General features: G+C 40.7%; 1 protein-coding gene across 8 annotated transcripts in view; it reads right to left on the reverse strand.

Moving 5' to 3' along the window:
* CPEB3 (cytoplasmic polyadenylation element binding protein 3) overlaps nucleotides 1-21,391 on the reverse strand; it is a 199,827-nt gene that overhangs the window by 145,093 nt on the left and 33,343 nt on the right. For 2 of the 8 annotated variants that reach the window (XM_069567518.1, XM_069567515.1), the window contains exons 1-2: nucleotides 10,697-10,807; nucleotides 6,834-7,849 (exon numbers count right to left, since the gene is read on the reverse strand). In XM_069567518.1, coding sequence (XP_069423619.1) covers nucleotides 6,834-7,838 — 1,005 coding nt within the window. In that variant the 5' untranslated portion in view covers nucleotides 7,839-7,849; nucleotides 10,697-10,807. Of the gene's footprint in view, nucleotides 1-6,833; nucleotides 8,523-10,696; nucleotides 10,808-21,391 lie in introns of those variants that run through there. The other 6 variants (XM_069567519.1, XM_069567516.1, XM_069567513.1 and 3 more) reach the window with 4 other exon arrangements.

Below are 21,391 nucleotides of genomic sequence, written 5' to 3' on the forward strand. Positions count from 1 at the left end.
GGGAAGACAGGAGTAAAACAGATCACCATGACAGGGTCAGTTAACTCCAAAAGAACAAGCTGATTAATAGTGAAGAAGTAAAGAAAAATTTAGCTCACAGGATACAAGTTAATGTTACCCTCTATTGGCGGCCAAAATTTCTTACATCGAAGCAAGACCCTTGCTTACTTCTTAACATGCCAAACCTACAAACAGAGTCACAGCCTAGAAACTATGTGAAGATATCCTTTATGACATTCTGTACATTTGCCTATGTTTTCATATTCTATGAACACCTTGTAGAGACGTGCTATAGTGGAGAAGTTGTCTTGAAAATGTTAAACATGCGGTCTTGTAGAAAGGACAAAACTGTAGCAACTTGCATTTAAATGTTTATTCATTCATTTAGTGAGCACCTACTGTCAGATGCTCATGAACTTCTAGATGCCGGTTCAGTTGGTCACACTGGCCATTTAATTCACTGCACGGAATTTCTAAAGATAAGGGGTTAAGTTTTTTGTCCTGTACCTGACCTTGCCTTTGAAATAAGTTTGAACATTTGAGAAATGAAGATATTTGGCTGTACAAGTCTTATCCAAACAATATCAGTCCACAACATTTCTCTCCCTCTGTGTACCTTGATTCCATGATCACTTCAAACGATATAAAGGCTCTTTGGTGCCCATTTCTGTTTCTCTAACTCTGAAGACTTCTAACAACGTTTCATATCATATAGTCATTATTTCTGAGGATTATGTAATAGCATTTCTGGAAAGAAGAGTGGTCTTGATTCTAATATGCTAATTTATTGTATTATTATAATTCACTAGTACTTCCCTACATCAAATTAGGTCAAAACATTACAATGGTTTCACATTAAGAAGAAGTTTACATGCCCAGCACTTGTAATGAACATCAAAGCATATGAAAACTAAATGTAACAGGACTGAAGCATAACAGATGCCCGCAGAACAAGCCACCTACAAGGTATAGGAACCAACTAGGGAAAATTCCCTATGAAGCCAGCTACTACTGCAAGCAGTAGTGATCTCTCCAGGAAAGCACCTTTGAAGCTGTAGCTAGAATATAATCCTCAACTGTCAAGATCCAAACGTGGGTATCTATACTGAATTCTCTTTCTCATAACTACCCTGCTCCCTACAGAGTCTGGCGTGGTCTTCAGGGTAGTGGTGGTAAGGAGCTTCAGATCAGAGCCTTTGGGGCTCCAGAACAACCAAAATCTCACATTTGCATTGGTGACTTAGCCACAGAAGAAGCAGGTAGTTATAAATACACACCATCCTTGTGACATAAGTCACAGCACCTCCAGAGCACCATGACTGGCTTCTAGGACAGGCGGTCAGCATAACACACACACAGCCTTTCGCTGCTCTTCTGTCGCTGCTGGACACATCTTTCTAGGCCCTTTCTGCTTCCAGATGCCCACTAGCATTTCACCCTGGACTACTGGCTAGCAACAAGCATGTCTTCTATTAAACTGGAACTGTCTCTAGTTACCAGTGGTTAGGCAGACATTTAAGAGCCATCAGTTCAGTTCAGTAGCTCAGTCATGTCCGACTCTTTGCAACCCCATGAATCGCAGCACGCCAGGCCTCCCTGTCCATCACCAACTCCCAGAGTTCACTCAAACTCATGTCCATCAAGTTGGTGATGCCATCCAGCCATCTCATCCTCTGTCGTCCCCTTCTCCTCCTGCCCCCAATCCCTCCCAGCATCAGAGTCTTTTCCGGTGAGTCAACTCTTCACATGAGATGGCCAAAGTACTGGAGCTTCAGCTTTAGCATCATTCTTTCCAAAGAGCACCCAGGGCTGATCTCCTTCAGAATGGACTGGTTGGATCTCCTTGCAGTCCAAGGGACTCTCAGGATCCTTTTCCAACACCACAGTTCAAAAGCATCAATTCTTTGGCATTCAGCCTTCTTCACAGTCCAACTCTCACATCCATACATGACCACTGGAAAAACCATAGCCTCGACTAGACAGACCTTTGTTGGCAAAGTAATATCTCTGCCATACCAGTATCTAATTTTCTGAACACCTGTATACATTCTCTCATAAAAGAAACCCAAAAGACAGGCTCTTTCCATTTTTGCAGACTTTTGGAAAAAGAAATCACTGGATAAATGACTTGATTCTAATCACCAGTGACAGAGCTGGGGCTTCAACCAGAGTTTTCCTCATTCCAAACTTGAAAGGCTGTCCACTACTCTATATTCCCCTCCATTCCCTTCCTCAGTAAAATCCACAAGGCTTCATCAAATTTTTCATATTGTAGTAAGCACATTCTTTTGACACTTGCCGATCAAAACACTACAAAAACTATCTAAGCAATGACATACTCCAAGTGGATACGCATTACCCCTTACGCAGCCCTTGGAAGACAGCAAAATAGGCCAACCAATGGAGAAAGATATTTAAGTAGAAAATTATGTCTTAGAGGATATCTAAACTCATTACAATTCTGAGAGCATATTTTTATATCAACTTGCTACAAGGTTATGAAGAGTTTAAAGCTAAGTCCTTTTCTACATGCAATTTTAAAGTATACAGTTTATATATTAATGTTTTCAGTAGTATAGAAAATCTTCCAATATTTTCTAACCAATGCCTCTTTTACATAGAATATAGATACTGCGGCTTTTCTGGCATACATATTAACCATACCATAATAAGTTCTGAAACAATTTGTGGAATTGGGTGGACTTTAAGTGGTTTTACATTAGAGCAGTAGTTAAGAAACCAACTATAGAAAGGTCTAGGCCATACATACTATCCTTACTCAAAAGCAAGAATAAACTAGACAGCTTACCTCCTGAAAAGAGTTTCAAAAATAAAAGGAGAATAGGTAGGTTGAAAATATTGATGTTTCTTCAAAATTTATTATGCATAGGCATATTTTTTTAAAAATAATTTATATTCCCACGAATTCATGTAAGAAATTTCTTTCTCTGTTATAGACAACCCACCAGCACAATTAACACTAGTAGTCCACAGGCTCTAGAAGCAGATCTCCTGGGTTCAAATCCCAACTCTGCCAGTTACTGGCTATGTGACTGTGAGGAAATAATGTAAACGCACTAACCCTCAATTTCTTTGTCAGGATAATGAGGCTAATAATAATCCTCTACTTTAAAGGAGTTCCAAAAAGAAACTGCATATGAAGTGCTTAGCAAAGGACCTCGCTCACAGGTAAGTGGGCGATCACCTCATTGTTACAGTAACCAGAGAGTACCTTCAGACAGATGAAAAAAGGACTAAATAACATTACACAGAAGTTTGGGGTTTTTCAGATTGCACAGAATGAAAAAGCAGTAATCCCCACTATGATAAGATCATACAAAGCCTCTGGTCACCATTATAACTAGCAATAATCATAATTCAACATTTATAAGGTACTTTACTATGAGCCAAAAATTGTGCTAAGCACTTTATACGTAGCTTCTCACTGAATTCCTATGAAGCAAGTAATTATCATTATTCCCATTTTACAGATGATAAACTTGAGGATCAACATGTATACACAATTTTCTCAAGATTACAAGGTTAGGAACTGGCAGAGTTAAGATGTGAACCTAGCAATCTGTCTCCAAAATCTGCTTCTGATAGAAACTACCCACCTGAACTTGAGGAAGCCATCTGAACTTTCATTTCCTCTTCTGGAAAATGAGCCGAGTAGTGGAACAGGTGCTCTCAAAAGTCCTTTCTAAATGTCTCTGGACAACAACAGCATCTAAGCCCGAATTCATTACATAGAGAAAATACCTCTGGTTCTAGTCCTTTTACAAACCTAGGCTTCTCTTTCTTACATAAATAAGAGAATGAAGCATAGTATAATACCCCATGCGGGGTAACTCACTGCTCTTGAGCTCGGACGGTGGGTGGTACAGCACTAAGAGCCAGATGGAGAACCTCATGAGATAGTTCCATAAGTAAGTCCCTTTGAATGGAGCCCAAAGAGAGCCTGATATTAAAATGAATTGTACCTGACAGGACCAGTGCTACAGGGAAGTTAAGAACACACATCAACAAAATTAGCCAAAGTGCTAGTACCTTAGTTATGCCACACTACCTCCCGGGACCTCAGTTTCCTTATTTATAGAAACAAGGTGGCTTCTAGATACAAGTAATCCCTAAGGAAGGAGCCACCCTAACGCAGAGAAACCAGTCAACTTTGTTAGAATTAAGGGAAGGGCATAGAAAGCATGTATAGTTTGAAAAATCACATTAAAATACAGTGACTGCTTTCACAATATAAACCACAGAAGAAAAGTTCCAAAAACTATTTTATTAGTTGGCGAAAGAGTGAACCAGCACTGTTGGGAATGGGCTGGAGATATGGATTTTTTTTTTTAATATTAAGATACGTTAGTGTAGATCACTATTGAAAGCCCCTTTTAGCTCAAACAGTCTGTGGAATAAAAACAAATTCAGGTGGTATTCTATGAAATAAACTCCTAGATTTAAAGAAAAAAGTCCTATTTATCAAAATAATTTTTAAAAAGTCATTAAGAACTACTTAAGGCATTATCTTTTCATAGAAAAATGATTCAAATACACACACAAACATGTAAATTTCTGCCCTCAAGACTCAAGGTATTTTTGTCTTTTTAAACTTGATATATTTATCAATAGAAACCTAGTATGATAATATTCCAAGCCAAAACACAGCCAGGTTACTCCTACTCTGGTTCTAATATTGTTTCAAAACCCTAAAGCTCCATTTTAAATAGTTTTTAAAAAGAGAGAGAGAGACATAAAGTCCACGTAATTCTTCCTAAGGCCAAATTTATAAAGCTCACTTTTCAATCAAATCTCTCCTCCTACAAATCTTTTGGCCATCTTTCCCTACTCAATAGCACTACCAGGGATGAAAAAACAAGAATCCAAACTCAATCCAGTCCATCTGGCTCTTATTAGCATGGCTGGTAAACGCTTTGCTGAGAAACAACTGGCAATCCCCATATTACTTGTCAATATCAGTTTGGGGGAAATTTTATGGATTTAATCTCTCCCTAGTCCCCATTTCTGGAAATAATTAATCAAAACCTAGTTGTATTCAGATTCTACTCTTAGAAATAGCTAATGTCTACACTATCAGCTTCCAGGCCTGAAATCTCTGTTAGATTTTAGGTTATCTTCTAAAACTAGATTTGGGTAGACCGCATCAGAATAAAAAGAGAGACTGTTAGTAAAAGAGGGGCTCTCCTATCAAAGGCAGCCTGCCTGTCTAGCCCTCCAACACACACACACACACAAATAAGCACATAGAGAAATTGGACTCTTCCATCCCTGAAGCGATCCTGTAAAAATCTGGTAAGATTGGCTCATTAAAAATTCTCATACACATAATTTATGGGTGTCAGGGACCCCCTTGAACTGACGAGGTTAAAAATTCTTGCTCTAGCTTACAGCATCATGTGCTTCTTAATATCCCTACCTCCTCCTTCATGGATGGGAGCCACACCAAACATCACATCTGAAATGTAAAGAGCAATAAAATAAGGCTCCAACTGCACCTGATGCTTTAAACTAACTCTGTCGAATGTCGATTCTGCCATTTTTCAGCAATGCTCAAAGGATTTCTGTTTCATTTCCTTGGATCCAAAGATCTAAGCTGGGTCTTATCCAGAGCCGCCCTCACTCCTTCTTTCTCTTTTAACCGAGCCTGGAAGCCTATGGACAAATCAGTTTGTAAGTGAAGGATGAATGTTTTCCTGAGAACAAAGGCCTCCAGTGAGCCCTCACCCTCACCACCCTTTTCCAACTCAAGATGTCCAGCACACTGCCAACTGATGTGGCCACGCACTGGATCAGAAAGCAAGTACAGAATAAGGACACTCCATTCAACCTTTTTGTCTGGGGCACTTCCTGAGTTTTTCACTGGCATTTAACACCAAGACACAAGGCTCATTTTTCATTAAAGTTGCAAGACTTTCACTTTGCCCAGTTTCAAATAGTGTAATTGATCTGCACTGTCTTCTTAAATAACCCAACTGAAGGACACTGCAGCTTTAAATATTTCAGTGCTGGCTAGCAAATAGACTCCATTGCAATATGGCTCTGAAGGTCGCGTCCTATTGTCTCTATCCTCTGGATTAAAAACAAAACAAAAAAATTTCTAAGTCCTAGATAACATGGGAAAGGTTACCCCTAGAATTTCCACTCTTCCATCTTGGTTCCTGATACAGTTCCAGTGTTTATTGGAATCTCACACTCTAATTTTCCCGGCAGGGGCAATATGCTGATTGCTATTAATGATGCCAGCACCTTAGCGAGACATAAACACATGTGTTCACATTAGTTTAATTGAGCATATGCAACTGTCTGAAATAGCACCACTCCAGGGCTGTTAACCCCTTGAAGAGTAGGGCCAGGGTGGTTTGGGAGTGGACGGCTTTCCGGAGACACCCTGAGCCCGGGATTGCATAACATGAAACGTGCAGCCACTGAAAAAGACAGGAATCTCACTCAGCCTACTCAGCCTGGAACTATGCCGGCACCTTGCCATACACTTGCAGCTTTTCCTGTCAAAGAAGGTTAAGAGAAGAGGCACAAGCACGACGAAGAGAAAAAACAGGCTAAAAGAAAAAGGCCCCTTTCTATCTCGTCAGGGTGCATAAATAAGATTCCTCGGCCAGTCACAACGTCTCCCCCACCCTTGACCCCGTAGTGGAACACCCCCAGTGAACTGAAGGCTTCGGAAAAGGGCAGGGGAGTTGGCAAACGCTGCCTTTTTTAAAGAACCACAATCAATGGCCGATTAAATGGCAGGGAAGACAGGGAAAGGGGAGGGGAGTGGAAGGAAAGCGTATACAGGTGCACCGGAGCATTACCTGAAATGGCAACAGATTGTTACCATTATCGGTCCGGAAAGCGTTATCCTCCATCCAGGACTTGGAGGTGAGCGGGGCCGCGCGGGGGAACTTGGGCGGCGCGATCACGTTGCTGGAGAAGGGCTTTTTGAGAGGCGAGATGGGGTTGAGGGGCGAGGGCACCCCCACGCCCACGCCCACGCCCACGCCGACCGCCCGGCGAGGGTCCCTGCCCGCCTGCAGGCCGCCCCACGGGTTGGACGGCGCGCTCCAGGCGGCGTTCACGCTCTGGTGCGTGTTCCAGCTGGACGACGCGGACGAGGCGGCGGCGGCGGCGGCTGCGGCCGCGGCGGCCGAGGACGAGGACGGCTTGCTAGTCATGATGGGCTGGTGACCGTACGCCGCCGTGGCGCCCCTCTGCGCGTAGGGAGCCTGGCTGGGGCTGGCAGGCGAGCGGCGCTGCTGCGAGGGCTGCGCCTGCGGGGGCTGCGCGGGCTGCGCTGGCTGCGGCGCGGGCGGCGGCGGCTGCTGGTGGTGCTGGGTCTGCGCCAGGCCGATCTGCGGGGAGAAGGTGCCTCCGAAGACTGGGTTGACGTGGTGCGGGAAGTTCTGGAAGAGCATGGTCCCGTTGACTGGGGTGATCCCCTGGAAGAAGCTGTCCTCTACCGCGTTCGTGGTGCCCGTGGACCAGGTGCTGCCGAAGGACGGCGACAGAGACGCGCCCGGCGCCGCGGGCTCCTGCGGTGGCGGCGGCGGCTGCTGAGGGGGCTGGTGGAAACCCAAGCCCGGCAGGAGCGGCGATTCCATCTGCATCTTGTCGGGGCCGTTAGGGGCCGGCGGGGCCGCGGCGGGGCTGAGGGCCGGCACTGCGCTGCTGTCCTCCGGCTTGGGGGTCTCTGAGGACAGGGGCGTGGAAGGGGCTTCGGCGGTGCTGGGCTCGGGCTGGGGCTGCTGCTGCTGCTGCTGCCGCTGCTGCTGGGGCTGGGGCTGGGTTTTGCTTTTGTCCATCAGTAAATCATCCTGCATGGTTTGCGCAGCTGAAATGGGAAAAAAGAGAAACGCGTTATTGTCAGTGTGTTCGTTAATGCCGCTTGCTGGAGCGGCCGGGTGTTTTAGTTGCGAAAATCCAGTGCCACCGCTACTAGCCAATTGCAATGCAAATCCATAATCTCCCATTTAGAAGAACAGGTCGGGCTGGGGTGGGGGAGCTCGTGCAAGGTCTCTAAAAATACTGTGAGAGCGTCTTCACCCTTTCTGATGTCTAGGTTCCTTTTCTGTATTAGTAAGAGAGGTGCTTATAAGACAGAAAGACAGCAATTTCGCCACGTCTCTTTCCCCTTCACCGGAACTCAGAGCGTTCACCCTGCAATGAGAAACTGATTCTGGTTCCTGTTTTTTCCCAAGCACCACCCTCCCCCAGCTATTTGCATACGTCAATAAATACAGCTGCGTCCTTCAGCAAGGTTAAAAAGACACCACACACGACCCTTTCTTCCCCCTTCCCAGCTCGGACACTTTAAAGAAACAGTAGTCTTATCCCCCTTGATTAGCAAACTGCCTTCTTGCCTAGATAATTGTTTCATTTAGCCGCAGCGAACCACGAGGGAGGAAATCCTTGCCATTTGTTAGGAGGACTCAACTGCACAACCATTCTCTGGCCTCCCAGTAGCTGCAGCTACTCCATTTTGTTACGAGACATTAAAAAAAAAAAAAAAACCAACATCCTTTTAAAAGAGGTAAAAATCTACTGAAACATTTGCAAGTGCTTGCTTCTTGTTATTCTAAGGATTAGATGGGTGGGTTTTTTTGTGTGTTTTTTTTTGTTTTTGTTTTTGTTTTTTTTTGCTTATTCTCCAATGTTCTCGTTTCCAATTCTGCCTCTTAAGAGATTTCTTGGCATCTCAGTAGTTCAGGTCTCAACAGGAGCCTGAGAATTTCTCTGCAGAGTGAAGAAATGTTCTCGTTGGATTTGAGGTCAGAGAGAGAGAGGGAGAGAGACACGCGGAGGGAGGGAGGAAGAAGGAGAGAGAAAAGAGGGAGGGGGACGGGGGACTGTCTATGAGATGAGGTGGGGGTGGGGCTTTAAAAAAAATCCCTCAGATTTAAGTATGAAGTCAAGATAACACTGGGGTTGCCAGATTTTTTCATTTTTTGAATCCTCCTGCTGCTGCCTTGGTCACAAGACTTTGGCAAATTTAGAACCTATTCTCTTATCACTAGTATTAACAGTGGAAGATTATGGTTTGAAGACCCTGAATTACCATATGCTAGCTAACGTGTTAAAAATAGCACAGTACAAAGTCGCAAATTCTCATACATTGTAATTATAGTGCATTGCCATCACTGCTTCATTTAGCCATATAAGGAGTGTATGGTATTTTCCATTTCGCATAGAAGGGCTATATTCACCTCTGCCATACGGCCTCTTTTATCATTCAAGGATGAAAATAGTAATCGCTCAAAACCAGGAGATTTCCATACCCATAGTTACCACTGAGTTCATTTGTCCTTTAGAACACGTTAATTGCTTTAAATATATGAATATTACAGTGCCGAGACCCTGAAAACAAGTATTTTGAAATGTTCAAGGTGCATATGATCAAATACATGATTATTTTTAGATGGTGATTCAGTATACTTGCAACAAAGTTATTAATATATTTAATACAGTTAATTAACTCAGATACTCTGAGAAGGATCTTTCTCAGGACACTCCTAAAATGGCATTCAGATACACACTGAAGTTGTGCCTTTGGATATTCTCACGATAACTGCTGTAAAATAAATGTGCTGGGAAATGGATTTGCTACTGCTCTTAACTATTAAGCAAAATATGTCAGACTAAGAAATGGAATTAAAAGTAGTTCTACTATTTTGTTGAAGAATATCTTCAAAATGGTTAATATCTCATTCTAAAGTTTCATACACAGACAAAATAGTGGGCTCAAGGAAAAGCTTCACAGCCACCTTAACTCCTCCCTCCCCAACCCACCCCTCCAAAAGAACCCAACCCAGTATAATACAAATCACAAATGGCCAACTACTACCAATAAAACCTATTTAAGATTGGTTTTGTGTTCCTTAATTCCCTTGGTCTAAAATAATGACTTTGATCAGTATTGTAAATATGACAAAGAGGCAGGGAGAGCTTGGATTCACAGCAACACAAAGTTCTATTGTTGCCAAAGAAAATGGACATAGAAAGAGACATTTTTATACTTGGTTTAAGCAGTGCTGCAGTAAACCATTATAATCTGGGATTTGAGTCTCTCCCAGTGGGCTAGAATTGTCTTTACAATAGCCATATCATCATGGCTGAAATATGCATTTGATTACAATTTTAATATCACTCAGCTTTTCTGATGCTAGTACCAATGCCTTCTGTTAATGCCTTCAGTTTAAACTATATGTTTATAGTGGAAAAATTAATGTTGTCCTATGGCAAAAAAAAAAAAGCCATAAAGTAAGCTAGACTCAGACTATTTTAAGGCTATAAGTAATATTAATATATTAAATTTAAAAATTTTTATCATACTAGGAACACTCATTTCTCTTCTTAACATTTCTTAAAGACATTAATTTCACTTTCTGCATAAATTCACTCTGTCAAGGTCAAGACCCATCTTTAATAAATAAGACCCTTTTAAACAAAAGATAAGCAATAGATTAAAATAACATTTACAAAATTAATATGCAATGTCAGTAACTGTTTGTACAGTCTATTCGTTTGGGTGGGTTTTTGTTAGTCTTTTTTTCTTTTTTCTTATTTACAGCAAAGTCCGGGAAATAGATACCTCCTTCCCCTCCCCCCACCACACACACAATAGATCTTCCTTTACATGCAATCACCCAATCTCAAGTAACAAATTCTTAGCAGCAGTTACCTTTGAGGGTCCAGTTTTTAAGGATCGATAAAATTAAAAAGTGTACAGTACTTATTTTCTTCTTTCAGGTTGATTATGTGACCGCTCTGGCAAAAGCACTTTGACAACTGTAGGAAGAGAGGGCATGCGCACACAAGGAACTGTGGGGGCTGAAGTCCTTCACTAGGTACTCTGCCCGACTTAAGCACGCTCAGCCACGAAAGGAGGAAGCCTTTCAAATACTGATTCCAGGGGAAAGAGGTTGTGCCGGATTACATTTTATCTTCCTAACCAATATAAATCACGAGTTGTTAAGAGAAAAATAAACCGGTTTGTCAACTGATTTAGGAAGCCAGGTTAAAAGAGAAACTGGATTACAGGACTCAAATAAATAAACCCAGCAGAGCTACCTTAAATGGTATTAGAATGGTAATGACTGGGTAACCAGCAGTAGGAACCCAACCACACCAAAAGAGGTGGGGTGGGGAAGAATAAAGAAGGGCGGAGGTGGACTACTAGGGAAAGATACTTAAAATCTGGCCATACTTAAATACATGTAATATTATAAAATGAAAAGTACCTTAATATTAAATATGATATTAACCTTGGACGTCAGGTTAAAGATAGGTTTCAGTCATAAATTTTGGACATTGTCTATCCACCAAGATTTCTATTTGATTTTCAATGAAGATACAAATCACTTATTTCAAGATTCTACTCAATATGCTCTAAATCATACACCTCCTTATTTTACTTGTCAAAATGAAAGTTTACTTTGCATTATTCATACAATGATCAATCAAATAAAATTCAACTCTTTAAAACTAAAAGTGTTTTAGTTAAATATTAAAAAAATAATTTGACATGTTTATTGTTTCACTGCATAGGACAGTGACATCTTTATTCAAAGCAGAAAGTAGATACAGTTTCTTTTAAAACTTTTTTTCCCCTGATGTACATTTTTCCTATCTTAACCTCATTACCCCAAGGCTGGAATCTCACAACATCTTAACATCAACTGGTGTTATCTATAGCTTCTGAAAGCAATACTTCAACTACCAGTTTGCTCACATAGGCAGAAGGTATTATCTCTTGTGGGATTTGGTTCAATGCCATTCATGCAAAGGGTTCAGAATAAAGTCACTTGATGACTGTGCTGATTGAACTAAGAATTAAAAATGTCAAACATCATTTAAAACTATCTTAATTCTCTATTTCCCCTCTTCACCAATTAGAACTAAAGTAGTACTATCAGAGACTACCAATTTGCAGCAGTCAGCAGTCTTTATTTCTACTTATTTCCAAGGGAAAAAACAAAACAATTTAAGAAGAAAAAATCATTTTGAATCAATCTACTAAAAGCTCTTTTTAAAAGAACTAAATAAGTGGTCCTCTTATTCCTACTATGAGCTTACTGTATATTCCCCTTTTTCTTTCCTTCCTCTATCTTTCTAAAGAAAAATTTTCCTCTGACAACGTGTTATACTTACCATATTCATTCCAGAGTCTGTAAGGATGAACTCAGTTAATCTTACTTCTGAAGACTTCCCTAATCTACCCAACTTCTACATTTTCAAGTACTTCAATAAAGTTTAAAAAAACAAAAGTTCCCTCATAAAATCCATATGAAGACTTGTTTTAAGAGATAGATTTTTCAAGATTATTTAAAATTAATATGCCAAGATTTTATTGGTAAGGTAGAAAATCTTATTATTCAGGTGTACTTGAAAATGGTTTAATTGGGCATTTAGCAATCCACCTGACCCCAAGTACAGGTCTACTAATAATATATGCAGTGAAGAAAAATAAACTTTGGTCTCTGACCCTTTGATAAATGACAAAAATAAATTAGCACTGCCTGTGCTTAACGTAACTGTATTGTATTTGAAAATGAACTATCTCTGCTCTTCCGTTCCTAAAATGAACACTCAAATTTAAAAAGAAAATGACTCATATATCTATAAGCTGCTGCTGCTACTGCTAAGTTGCTTCAGTCGTGTCCGACTCTGTGTGACCCCATAGACAGAAGCCCACAGGGCTCCCCCGTCCCTGGGATTCTCCAGGTAAGAACACTGGAGTGGGTTGCCATTTCCTTCTCCAATGGGTGAAAGTGAAAACTGAAAGTGAAGTCGCTCAGTCATGTCCGACTCTTCGCAACCCCATGGACTGCAGCCTACCAGGCTCCTCCGTCCATGGGATTCTCCAGGCAAGAGTACTGGAGTGGGGTGCCATTGCCTTCTAGAGTTACACTATTACAATCATTGATCATGTATCAAACTATACATTTGATCAACTGCTTCAAGTCTAGTCATCATTTCCATTGAAGGCTCAGTAATATACTTGGTAATACAAGAAATAATAATCTTGTGAAACAAGCAAAATACAAATCGTATACTTAATAACATTAGTAGAATTAAAAGTAAATATTTTAGCCATGAGCCTCCCACACCAGTTTTTTTTTTTTTTTTTAAAGATTGTCAAGACTAGGGAATGGGTCACTTAGAGCAGAAATCTGATTTTTCATATGGTTCAAATGTGTTACATTAAAAGATTTATCAGGTACAAAAATACAGCATTCAGTTTGAATTATAGCATAGATATCTCCCTGAGATGCTGTAAGGTGTCAAGGGTCTTACAGTTGTCTAGTACTGCCTTTCTCATCATAGAAATCTCAGAATTCAATAGATTAATAGCCCGGTTACCATCATTTAAAGATTATGAAAGTTGTCGAGGCTTCAGTTCAGTTCAGTTCAGTCGTGTCCGATTCTTTGCAACCCCATGAATCACAGCACGCCAGGCCTCCCTGTCCATCACCAACTCCCAGAGTTCACTCAGACTCACGTCCACCAAGTCAGTGATTCCATCCAGCCATCTCATCCTCTGTCGTCCCCTTCTCCTCCTGCCCCCAGTCCCTCCCAGCATCAGAGTCTTTTCCAATGAGTCAACTCTTCGCATGAGGTGGCCAAACTACTCAAGTTTCAGTTTTAGCATCATTCCTTCCAAAGAAATCCCAGGGCTGATCTCCTTCAGAATGGACTGGTTGGATCTCCTTGCAGTCCAAGGGACTCTCAAGAGTCTTCTCCAACACCACAGTTCAAAAGCATCAAGTCTTCGGCGCTCAGCTTTCTTCACAGTCCATTTCTCATATCCATACATGACCACTGGGAAAACCATAGCCTTGACTAGTTGGACCTTTGTTGGCAAAGTAATGTCTCTGCTTTTCAATATGCTATCTAGGTTGGTCATAACTTTTCTTCCAAGGAGTAAGCGTCTTTTAATTTCATGGCTGCAGTCACCATCTGCAGTGATTTTGGAGCCCCAAAAAATAAAGTCTGACACTGTTTCCACCGTTTCCCCATCTATTTCCCATGAAGTGATGGAACCAGATGCCATGATCTTCGTTTTCTGAATGTTGAGTTTTAAGCCAACTTTTTCACTCTCCTCTTTCACTTTCATCAAGAGGCTTTTTAGTTTCTCTTCACTTTCTGCCATAAGGGTGGTGTCATCTGCATATCTGAGGTTATTGATATTTCTCCCGGCAATCTTGATTCCATCTTGTGCTTCTTCCAGCCCAGCATTTCTCATGATGTACTCTGCATACAAGTTAAATAAGCAGGGTGACAATATACAGCCTTGACGTACTCCTTTTCCTATTTGGAACCAGTCTGTTGTTCCATGTCCAGTTCTAACTGTTGCTTCCTGACCTGCATACATCCTCCAACCCCATTGAAGACACACACATACTGCTAAATAGAATACCAGTAGAATACAGATCTTTGACCCATTGGGATCATACCAGTGGAGGACTGGTTGGGGTTACCTGTAATTTGTTCACATGTATGACCTTAAATTCTTGAGAATCCCAGGCTACACCTTCATATCATCCCTGTAGACGTCAACACCATAAATTAGTGCCACAAACCACTGAGTTCTATACCAATCACTCTCTCTAAGGGTAATAACAGGCATAGTTCATAAAGCACCCAGCCTTGTCTCATAATTACCAGGTTGACCATTTTTAGTATGATTTAACCGTTCCCAACATAGAGGAGCCTTTAAACTTGAATGACCATAGCCTGGTGTTAACCATGTAGATCCTCCTCATAATTGTAGGAGCTTTCCTTTTAATAGGTGAGAAGTTAATTTTTTATTGAGACTTAGCTCATCACTCCAACTGAGTTTAAATGACCCTACTAGAAAACTTAAATCTATGGCCAGCCTCAGAGCAGGTATTTTTAATTGGCCAGGTGAGAGGATCCCATCTAGAATTATTATGAATAGATAGAACGGGACTGAACACTCATCTAAAACAAATTTCCTTGGGGGTATTCAATCAGAGCCCTAAAGAACAGAGCTGCTTTTGGGGGGATGGGGGTGGTGGCAAGAATACTGGAGTGGGTTGCCATTCCCTTCTCCAGGAGATCTTCCTGATCCAGGGATTGAACCTGGGTCTCCTGCATTGTAGGCAGATGCTTTACCGTCTGAGCCACAAGGGAAGTCCATATATTTATATACCAAAGTATAAATACATACCAAGCAAACAATAAATTATAGGAGGCCTCCCAAAAAATACCTTCTCTCCTGAACCCTTGTTTTTTATTTAACCAAAAAGGAAGCATTTTCTAAAATTTTGCCTTTAAGTCACAAAGCTTAACCACAGACTCCTTTTGAATAATCATGGAAAGCTCTAAAAATAGAGATTTTTGCAATCATTGCAAAGTTAATTCATTGAGATATACCTGGGTCAATACATCTTTCCAGGCGTCCTTTTTTCCTTCCTTTCCCTACTTACACCTCCAATACAATTCTCATGAGTCCTGGGTAGTTGGTGGTTGCTCCATGTATACTTGCTGGATAAATGAATGGATGGATGAATGAATGGATGGATGAAGTATGGTTTTGGATTATCTAAAATAGCTAAGGCTTGAGTTAAGTATTAAATTATTCTCCATTTACAATAAAGAGCAATTACTTTTTCATCAGCAGCAAGAATGGGAAGTGGTATAAAATAGATAACCATTTTGGCCCTTAGGATGCTCAGTAGTATATAGATCATTGGATGATCATCATGCAATAATATTTATTAAGCACTAATTAAACAAGGAACTTTGTTCCTACTAAAGATTTTACAATCTAATAAAGACACACACCCTGCCCCCTACAGAAACTGCTTCATTATAGCAATGGACAATCAGAGCTAAGTCCAAAGGATGTTTTGTTAGTCTTATCTTGCTTGACCTTGCAGCAACATTAACCACACTTTCTAGATATACCTTCTTCCCTTGGCTTTCTTCAGGCTGTTCTTTGTTGGTTTTCTTACCTTTGGGGTATTACTCGCTTGCCCCCATATGCACACTCATGCTCTCTCTCAGTCTTCTTTGCTGACTTTAAGTATTGAGTTCCTCAGGACTCTATCCTAGGCCCTCTTCTCATCTCTATGTGAGTGGCTTCTCCAACTAAAGGAAGGACCACGCCTATCTTATTAACAGCTATATTCCCAACATATATCACTGTGCCCAGGACATAATAAATAGGTATTCAGTAAATATTTGTTGAATTAAATTTACAATTATGTGCAAAGGGCAACAATGCCAACAATACCTAGGTGAAAAAAAAAAAAAAACTTAGAGGGACTTATACTACTAGACATCAAGATTTATTATGAAGCAATAGTAATTAGATTGTGTGGTTACGGGCACAAGGATAAGCAAATAGACAAATGGACCAAAAAGTCCAGAAACAGATCCACAAATGTATAGTTCTTAGGAAACTGTTGACCTAACTACTTGTCTTGGCCAGACATGATGATAACTGCTTGCCTGAGCTGTCCACAACAAGAGGTCCCAATAAGGAACATGGTCCTGCCTCCAAAAACTAACCAGAATTCAGGAGGAGCCAAAAGAGTGAGGAGACAACCAATATCCCAGAATCCTTTGTGCTGGAACCCATCCTGGCTGAAAGATCAATGTGCCACCAGGAAGGACCCTGAGTCTGACTATGGACCAGAGATGACTGGTCATAGACAACCCGGAAACTAATCATAAAACATAAGACTACAAGCCACATGGCAGAGTAAATTCTCCAGGGTTCCCTTATCCTCTTGCTCTCCACTCAGGCACCCTTTACCAATAAAGGCTCTTGTTTTGTCAGCACACGTATTTCCTTGGGCAGTTCATTTCCGAGTGTTACACAAGAGCCCACTCTAAAGCCCTGAAAGGGGCCCCCCTTCCTGTAACATGGTGACCAGATTTCTGAACACAGTAACTGCAGTGGTGAAAGGATGGTCTTTTCAATAAAGAATACTGGAGTCAACTGAATGTCCATATGGCAAAAAAGAGACCTTCATCCTTACCACACCATACACAAAAATCAATTCCAGATGGATTGTAGGTCTAAATGTAAAAGGTAAACAAGAAAGTCTTTAAAAGAACATATGAGAATATTTTCATGACATTAGAGTAGGCAAAAATTTTTTCAAAAGGTCACAAAAGCAATAAATATAAAGGAAAAATTTAATAAACTAAACTAATTAAGAACATCTGTTTACCAAAAGTCAGAGTGAAAAATCAAAGAAAGGGAGAAATATAGGCAATATTCAAAATAATTATAATTCAAATACATGAAGAACTCTTACAAATTAATAACAGTGAACATCCCAAAGAAAAATGGGCAAGAGACTTCAACAAAAGATACTCAAATGTTCAAAAAGCATATGAAAATGTGCTCTACGTCACTTGTCACCAAAGAAATACAAAATACAACTAAAATGACAAAAACTGGAAAAGACACAAATACCATATATTTGCAAGGATGTAAGGCAACTCATTCTCAAACACTGCTGATGGAAGTATAATTGAATTTAACTATACAACTACACTGCAAAACTATTTACTAGGATCCATTAAAACAAATGTCCACACAACTTTCTTATTCTTGTTCAGTCAACTCAGTCATGTCCGACTCTGCGAGCCCATGGACGGTAGCACACCACGCTTCCCTGTCCTTCACTATCTCCTGGAGTTTGCTCAGACTCAAGTCCATTGAGTCAGTGATGCCATCCAACCACCTCATCTCTGTCGTCCCCTTCTCCTCCTGCCCTCAATCTTTCCCAGCATCAGGGTCTTTTCCAATGAATCGGCTCTTCCCGTCAGGTAGCCAAAGTACTGGAGCTTCAGCTTCAGCATCAGTCCTTCCAATGAATATTCAAAGTTTATTTCTTTTAGGACTGACTGATTTGGTTTCCTTGCAATCTAAGGGACTCTTAAGAGTCTTCTCCAACACCACTGTTCGAAAGCATCAATTCTTCAGTCTTCAGCTTTTTTATTGTTCAGTTCTCACATCCATATACGATTAGTGGAAAAACCATAGCTTTCACTATACGGCCCATTGCCAGCAAAGTAATGTCTCTGCTTTTTAATAATGTAACCTAATGTCTAGGTCTGTCATAGCTTTTCTTCCAAGGAGTAAGCATCTTTTAATTTCATGGCCAAAGTCACAGTCTGCAGTGATTTTGGAGCCCAAGAAAATACACTCTGTTACTGTTTCCATTGTTTCCCCATATATTTACAATGAAGTGAAGGGACCAGAGGCCATGATCTTCGTTTTTTTGAAAGTTGAGATTTAAGCCAGCTTTTTCACTTTCTTCTTTTACCTTCATCAAGAGGCTCTTTAGTTCCTCTTTGCTTTCTGCCATAAGCATGGTATCATCTGCATACCTGAAGTTATTGATATTTCTCCTGGCAATCTTGATTCTAGCTTGTGTTTCATCCAGTCTGGCGTTTCACATGGTGTACACTGCATACAAGTTAAATAAGCAGGGTGACAGTATACAGCCTTGACGTACTCCTTTCCCAGTTTTGAACCAGTCCATTGTTCCATGTCTGGTTTTAACTGTTCCTTCTTGACCTGCATACAGGTTTCTCAGGAGGCAAATAAGGTCGTCTGATATTCCCATCTGTTTAAGAATTTTCCAGTTTGTTGTGATCCACACATTCAAAGGCTTTAGCACAGTCAATGAAGCAGAAGTAGATGTTTTTCTGGAATTCTCTTGCTAGTCTATGATTCAACGGATGTTGGCAATTTGATTTCTGGTTTCTCTGCCTTTTCTAAATCTAGCTTCTATATCTAGAAGTTCTCGGTTCACATACTGTTGAAGTGCTTATGGCTTGAAAGATTTTGAGCATTACTTTGCTAGTATGTGAAATAAGTGTAATTGTGTGATAGTGTGAACATTCTTTGGCATTGCCCTTCTTAGAGAATGGAATGAAAACTGACCTTTTCCAGTCCTGTGGCCATTGCTGAGTCTTCTAAATTTGCTGGCATATTGAACGCAGCACTTTGACAGCATCCACTTTTAGGATTTGAAATAGCTCACCTGGAATTCCATCACCTCCACTAGCTTTGTTCATAGTGATGATTCCTACGGCCTCCTTGACTTCACACTCTAGGATGCCTGGCTGTGAGTGATCACACCATCATGGTTCTGTGTATTCTTGCCACCTTTTCTTAATATCTTCAGCTTCTGTTACGTCCATACCATTTCTGTCCTTTATTACGTCCATCTCTGCATGAAATGTTCCCTTGGTATCTCTAATTTTCTTGAAGAGATCTCTAGTCTTTCCCATTCTGTTGTTTTCCTCTATTTCTTTTCATTGTTCACTTAAAAAGGCTTTCGTACCTCCTTGCCATTCTTTGGAACACTGAATTCAGATGTGTATATCTTTCCTTTTCTCCTTTGCCTTTGCTACTCTTTTCTCAGCTATTTGTAAGGCCTCCTCAGACAACCATTTTTCCTTTTTGCATTTTTTTTTCCTTGGGGATGGTTTTGATCACCACCTCCTGTACAATGTAACAAACCTCCATCCATAGTTCTTCAGGTACTCTATCAGATCTAATCCCTTAAATCTGTTTGTCACTTCCACTGTATAATCATAAAGGATTTGATTTAGGTCATACCTGAATGGCTGAGTGGTTTTCCCTACTTTCTTCAATGTCAGTCTGAATTTGGCAATAAGGAGTTCATGATCTGAGCCACAGTCAGCTCCTTGTCTTGTTTTTGCTGACTATAGAGCTTCTCCATCTTTGGCTACAAAGAATAAAATCAGTCTGATTTCAGTATTGACCATCTGGTGATGTCCATGTGTAGAATTGTCTCTTGCGTTAGAAGACGGTGCTTTGCTATGACCAGTGCATTCTCTTGGCAAAACTGTTAGTCTTTGTCCTGTTTCTTTTTGTATTCTAAGGCCAAACTTCCCTGTTACTCCAGGTATCTCTTGACTTCCTACTTCTGCATTCCAGTCTCCTGTGATGAAAAGGACATCCTTCTTTGGTGTTAGTTCTAGAAATCTTGGATGTCTTCATAGAACTGTTCAACTTCAGCTTCTTCCGCATTAGTGGTTGGGGCACAGACTTAGATTACTGTGATACTAAATGACTTGCCTTGGAAACGAACCAAGATCATTCTGTCGTTTTTGAGATTGCACCCAAGTACTACATTTCAGACTGACTCAGAGGCCTACTCCATTTCTTCTAAGGGATTCTTGTCCACAGTAGTAGATACAATGGTCATCTGAATTAAATGTGCCCATTCCACACACCTTATGATCCAGCAATTCTGCATCCAGATATATATACAATAAACATGGCAACAGATGGTCACCAAAAGACATACTCAAAACAACATTATTCACAATAGCCCAAACCTGGAAACAACCCAAATATCCATTTACAACAGACTGAATAAGTAAATCATGACAGAGTCATAGAATCAAATATCATAAGGCAAAGACAATGAACAGACTCCAACTTTATAGAACAACCTAGATGAACTGCATGAATGCAATGCGAAGTGAAAGAAGTCTACCATGTAAGAATATATATGATTCCACTTATATAAAGTTCTAATAAAACTAATTTATGCATCCAAAAGATAGTATTCTGGTAACTTCTGCAGAAAAATAATGATTTATGGGGGATATAAAAGGGGGCTGCAGGGATACTGGTGACACATCCTGTTACACATGTGTATTTACTTCAAAAGTTCAGAAAACAGGACACATGATTTTTGTACTTTTCTGTCTTTCTGTTATGAAAGTGAAAGTGTTAGTTGTTCAATCATGTCCCATTCTTTGCAACCCTATGCACTGTAGCCCATCAGGCTCTTCTGTCCATAGGATTCTCTAGGCAAGAATATTGGAGTGGATAGCCATTCCCTTCTCCAGGGGATCTTCCTGACTGATGATCAAACCTGGGTCTCCTGCATTGCAAGCACATTCTTTACTGTCTGAGCCACCAGGGAAGCCCATTTTTTGTTCTACTTTCTTTAAATGTATAAAACATATACATGTATTTGCCAAGGTTAACTATCTTCTCTAAGGCAGAGGCGAAAATGGCAAAATCTGGCCAAGTAGGAAGGGGAGCCTTAAATCTGGGTCATTGAAGCTAGAGAAATAAACTGGGGGGCCAGTGGAGGGAGGTAGGATTCCTATGTGCCAGACCAGTATTAGAGGCGCACACACACACACACAAAAGCACAAATCCCTTGACTTCAAAGGCCTCACAGTCTAAGGAAGGAAAAATCATTCTGGTCAATTATGATAAATAAGATATCCCCTAGTTCAGTTCAGTTCAGTTCAGTTTCTCAGTCGTGTCCGACTCTTTGCGACCCCATGAATCACAGCACGCCAGGCCTCCCTGTCCATCACCAACTCCTGGAGT

This window comes from Ovis canadensis, chromosome 22 (assembly GCF_042477335.2).
Source record: "Ovis canadensis isolate MfBH-ARS-UI-01 breed Bighorn chromosome 22, ARS-UI_OviCan_v2, whole genome shotgun sequence".
Lineage (NCBI taxonomy): Eukaryota > Metazoa > Chordata > Mammalia > Artiodactyla > Bovidae > Ovis > Ovis canadensis.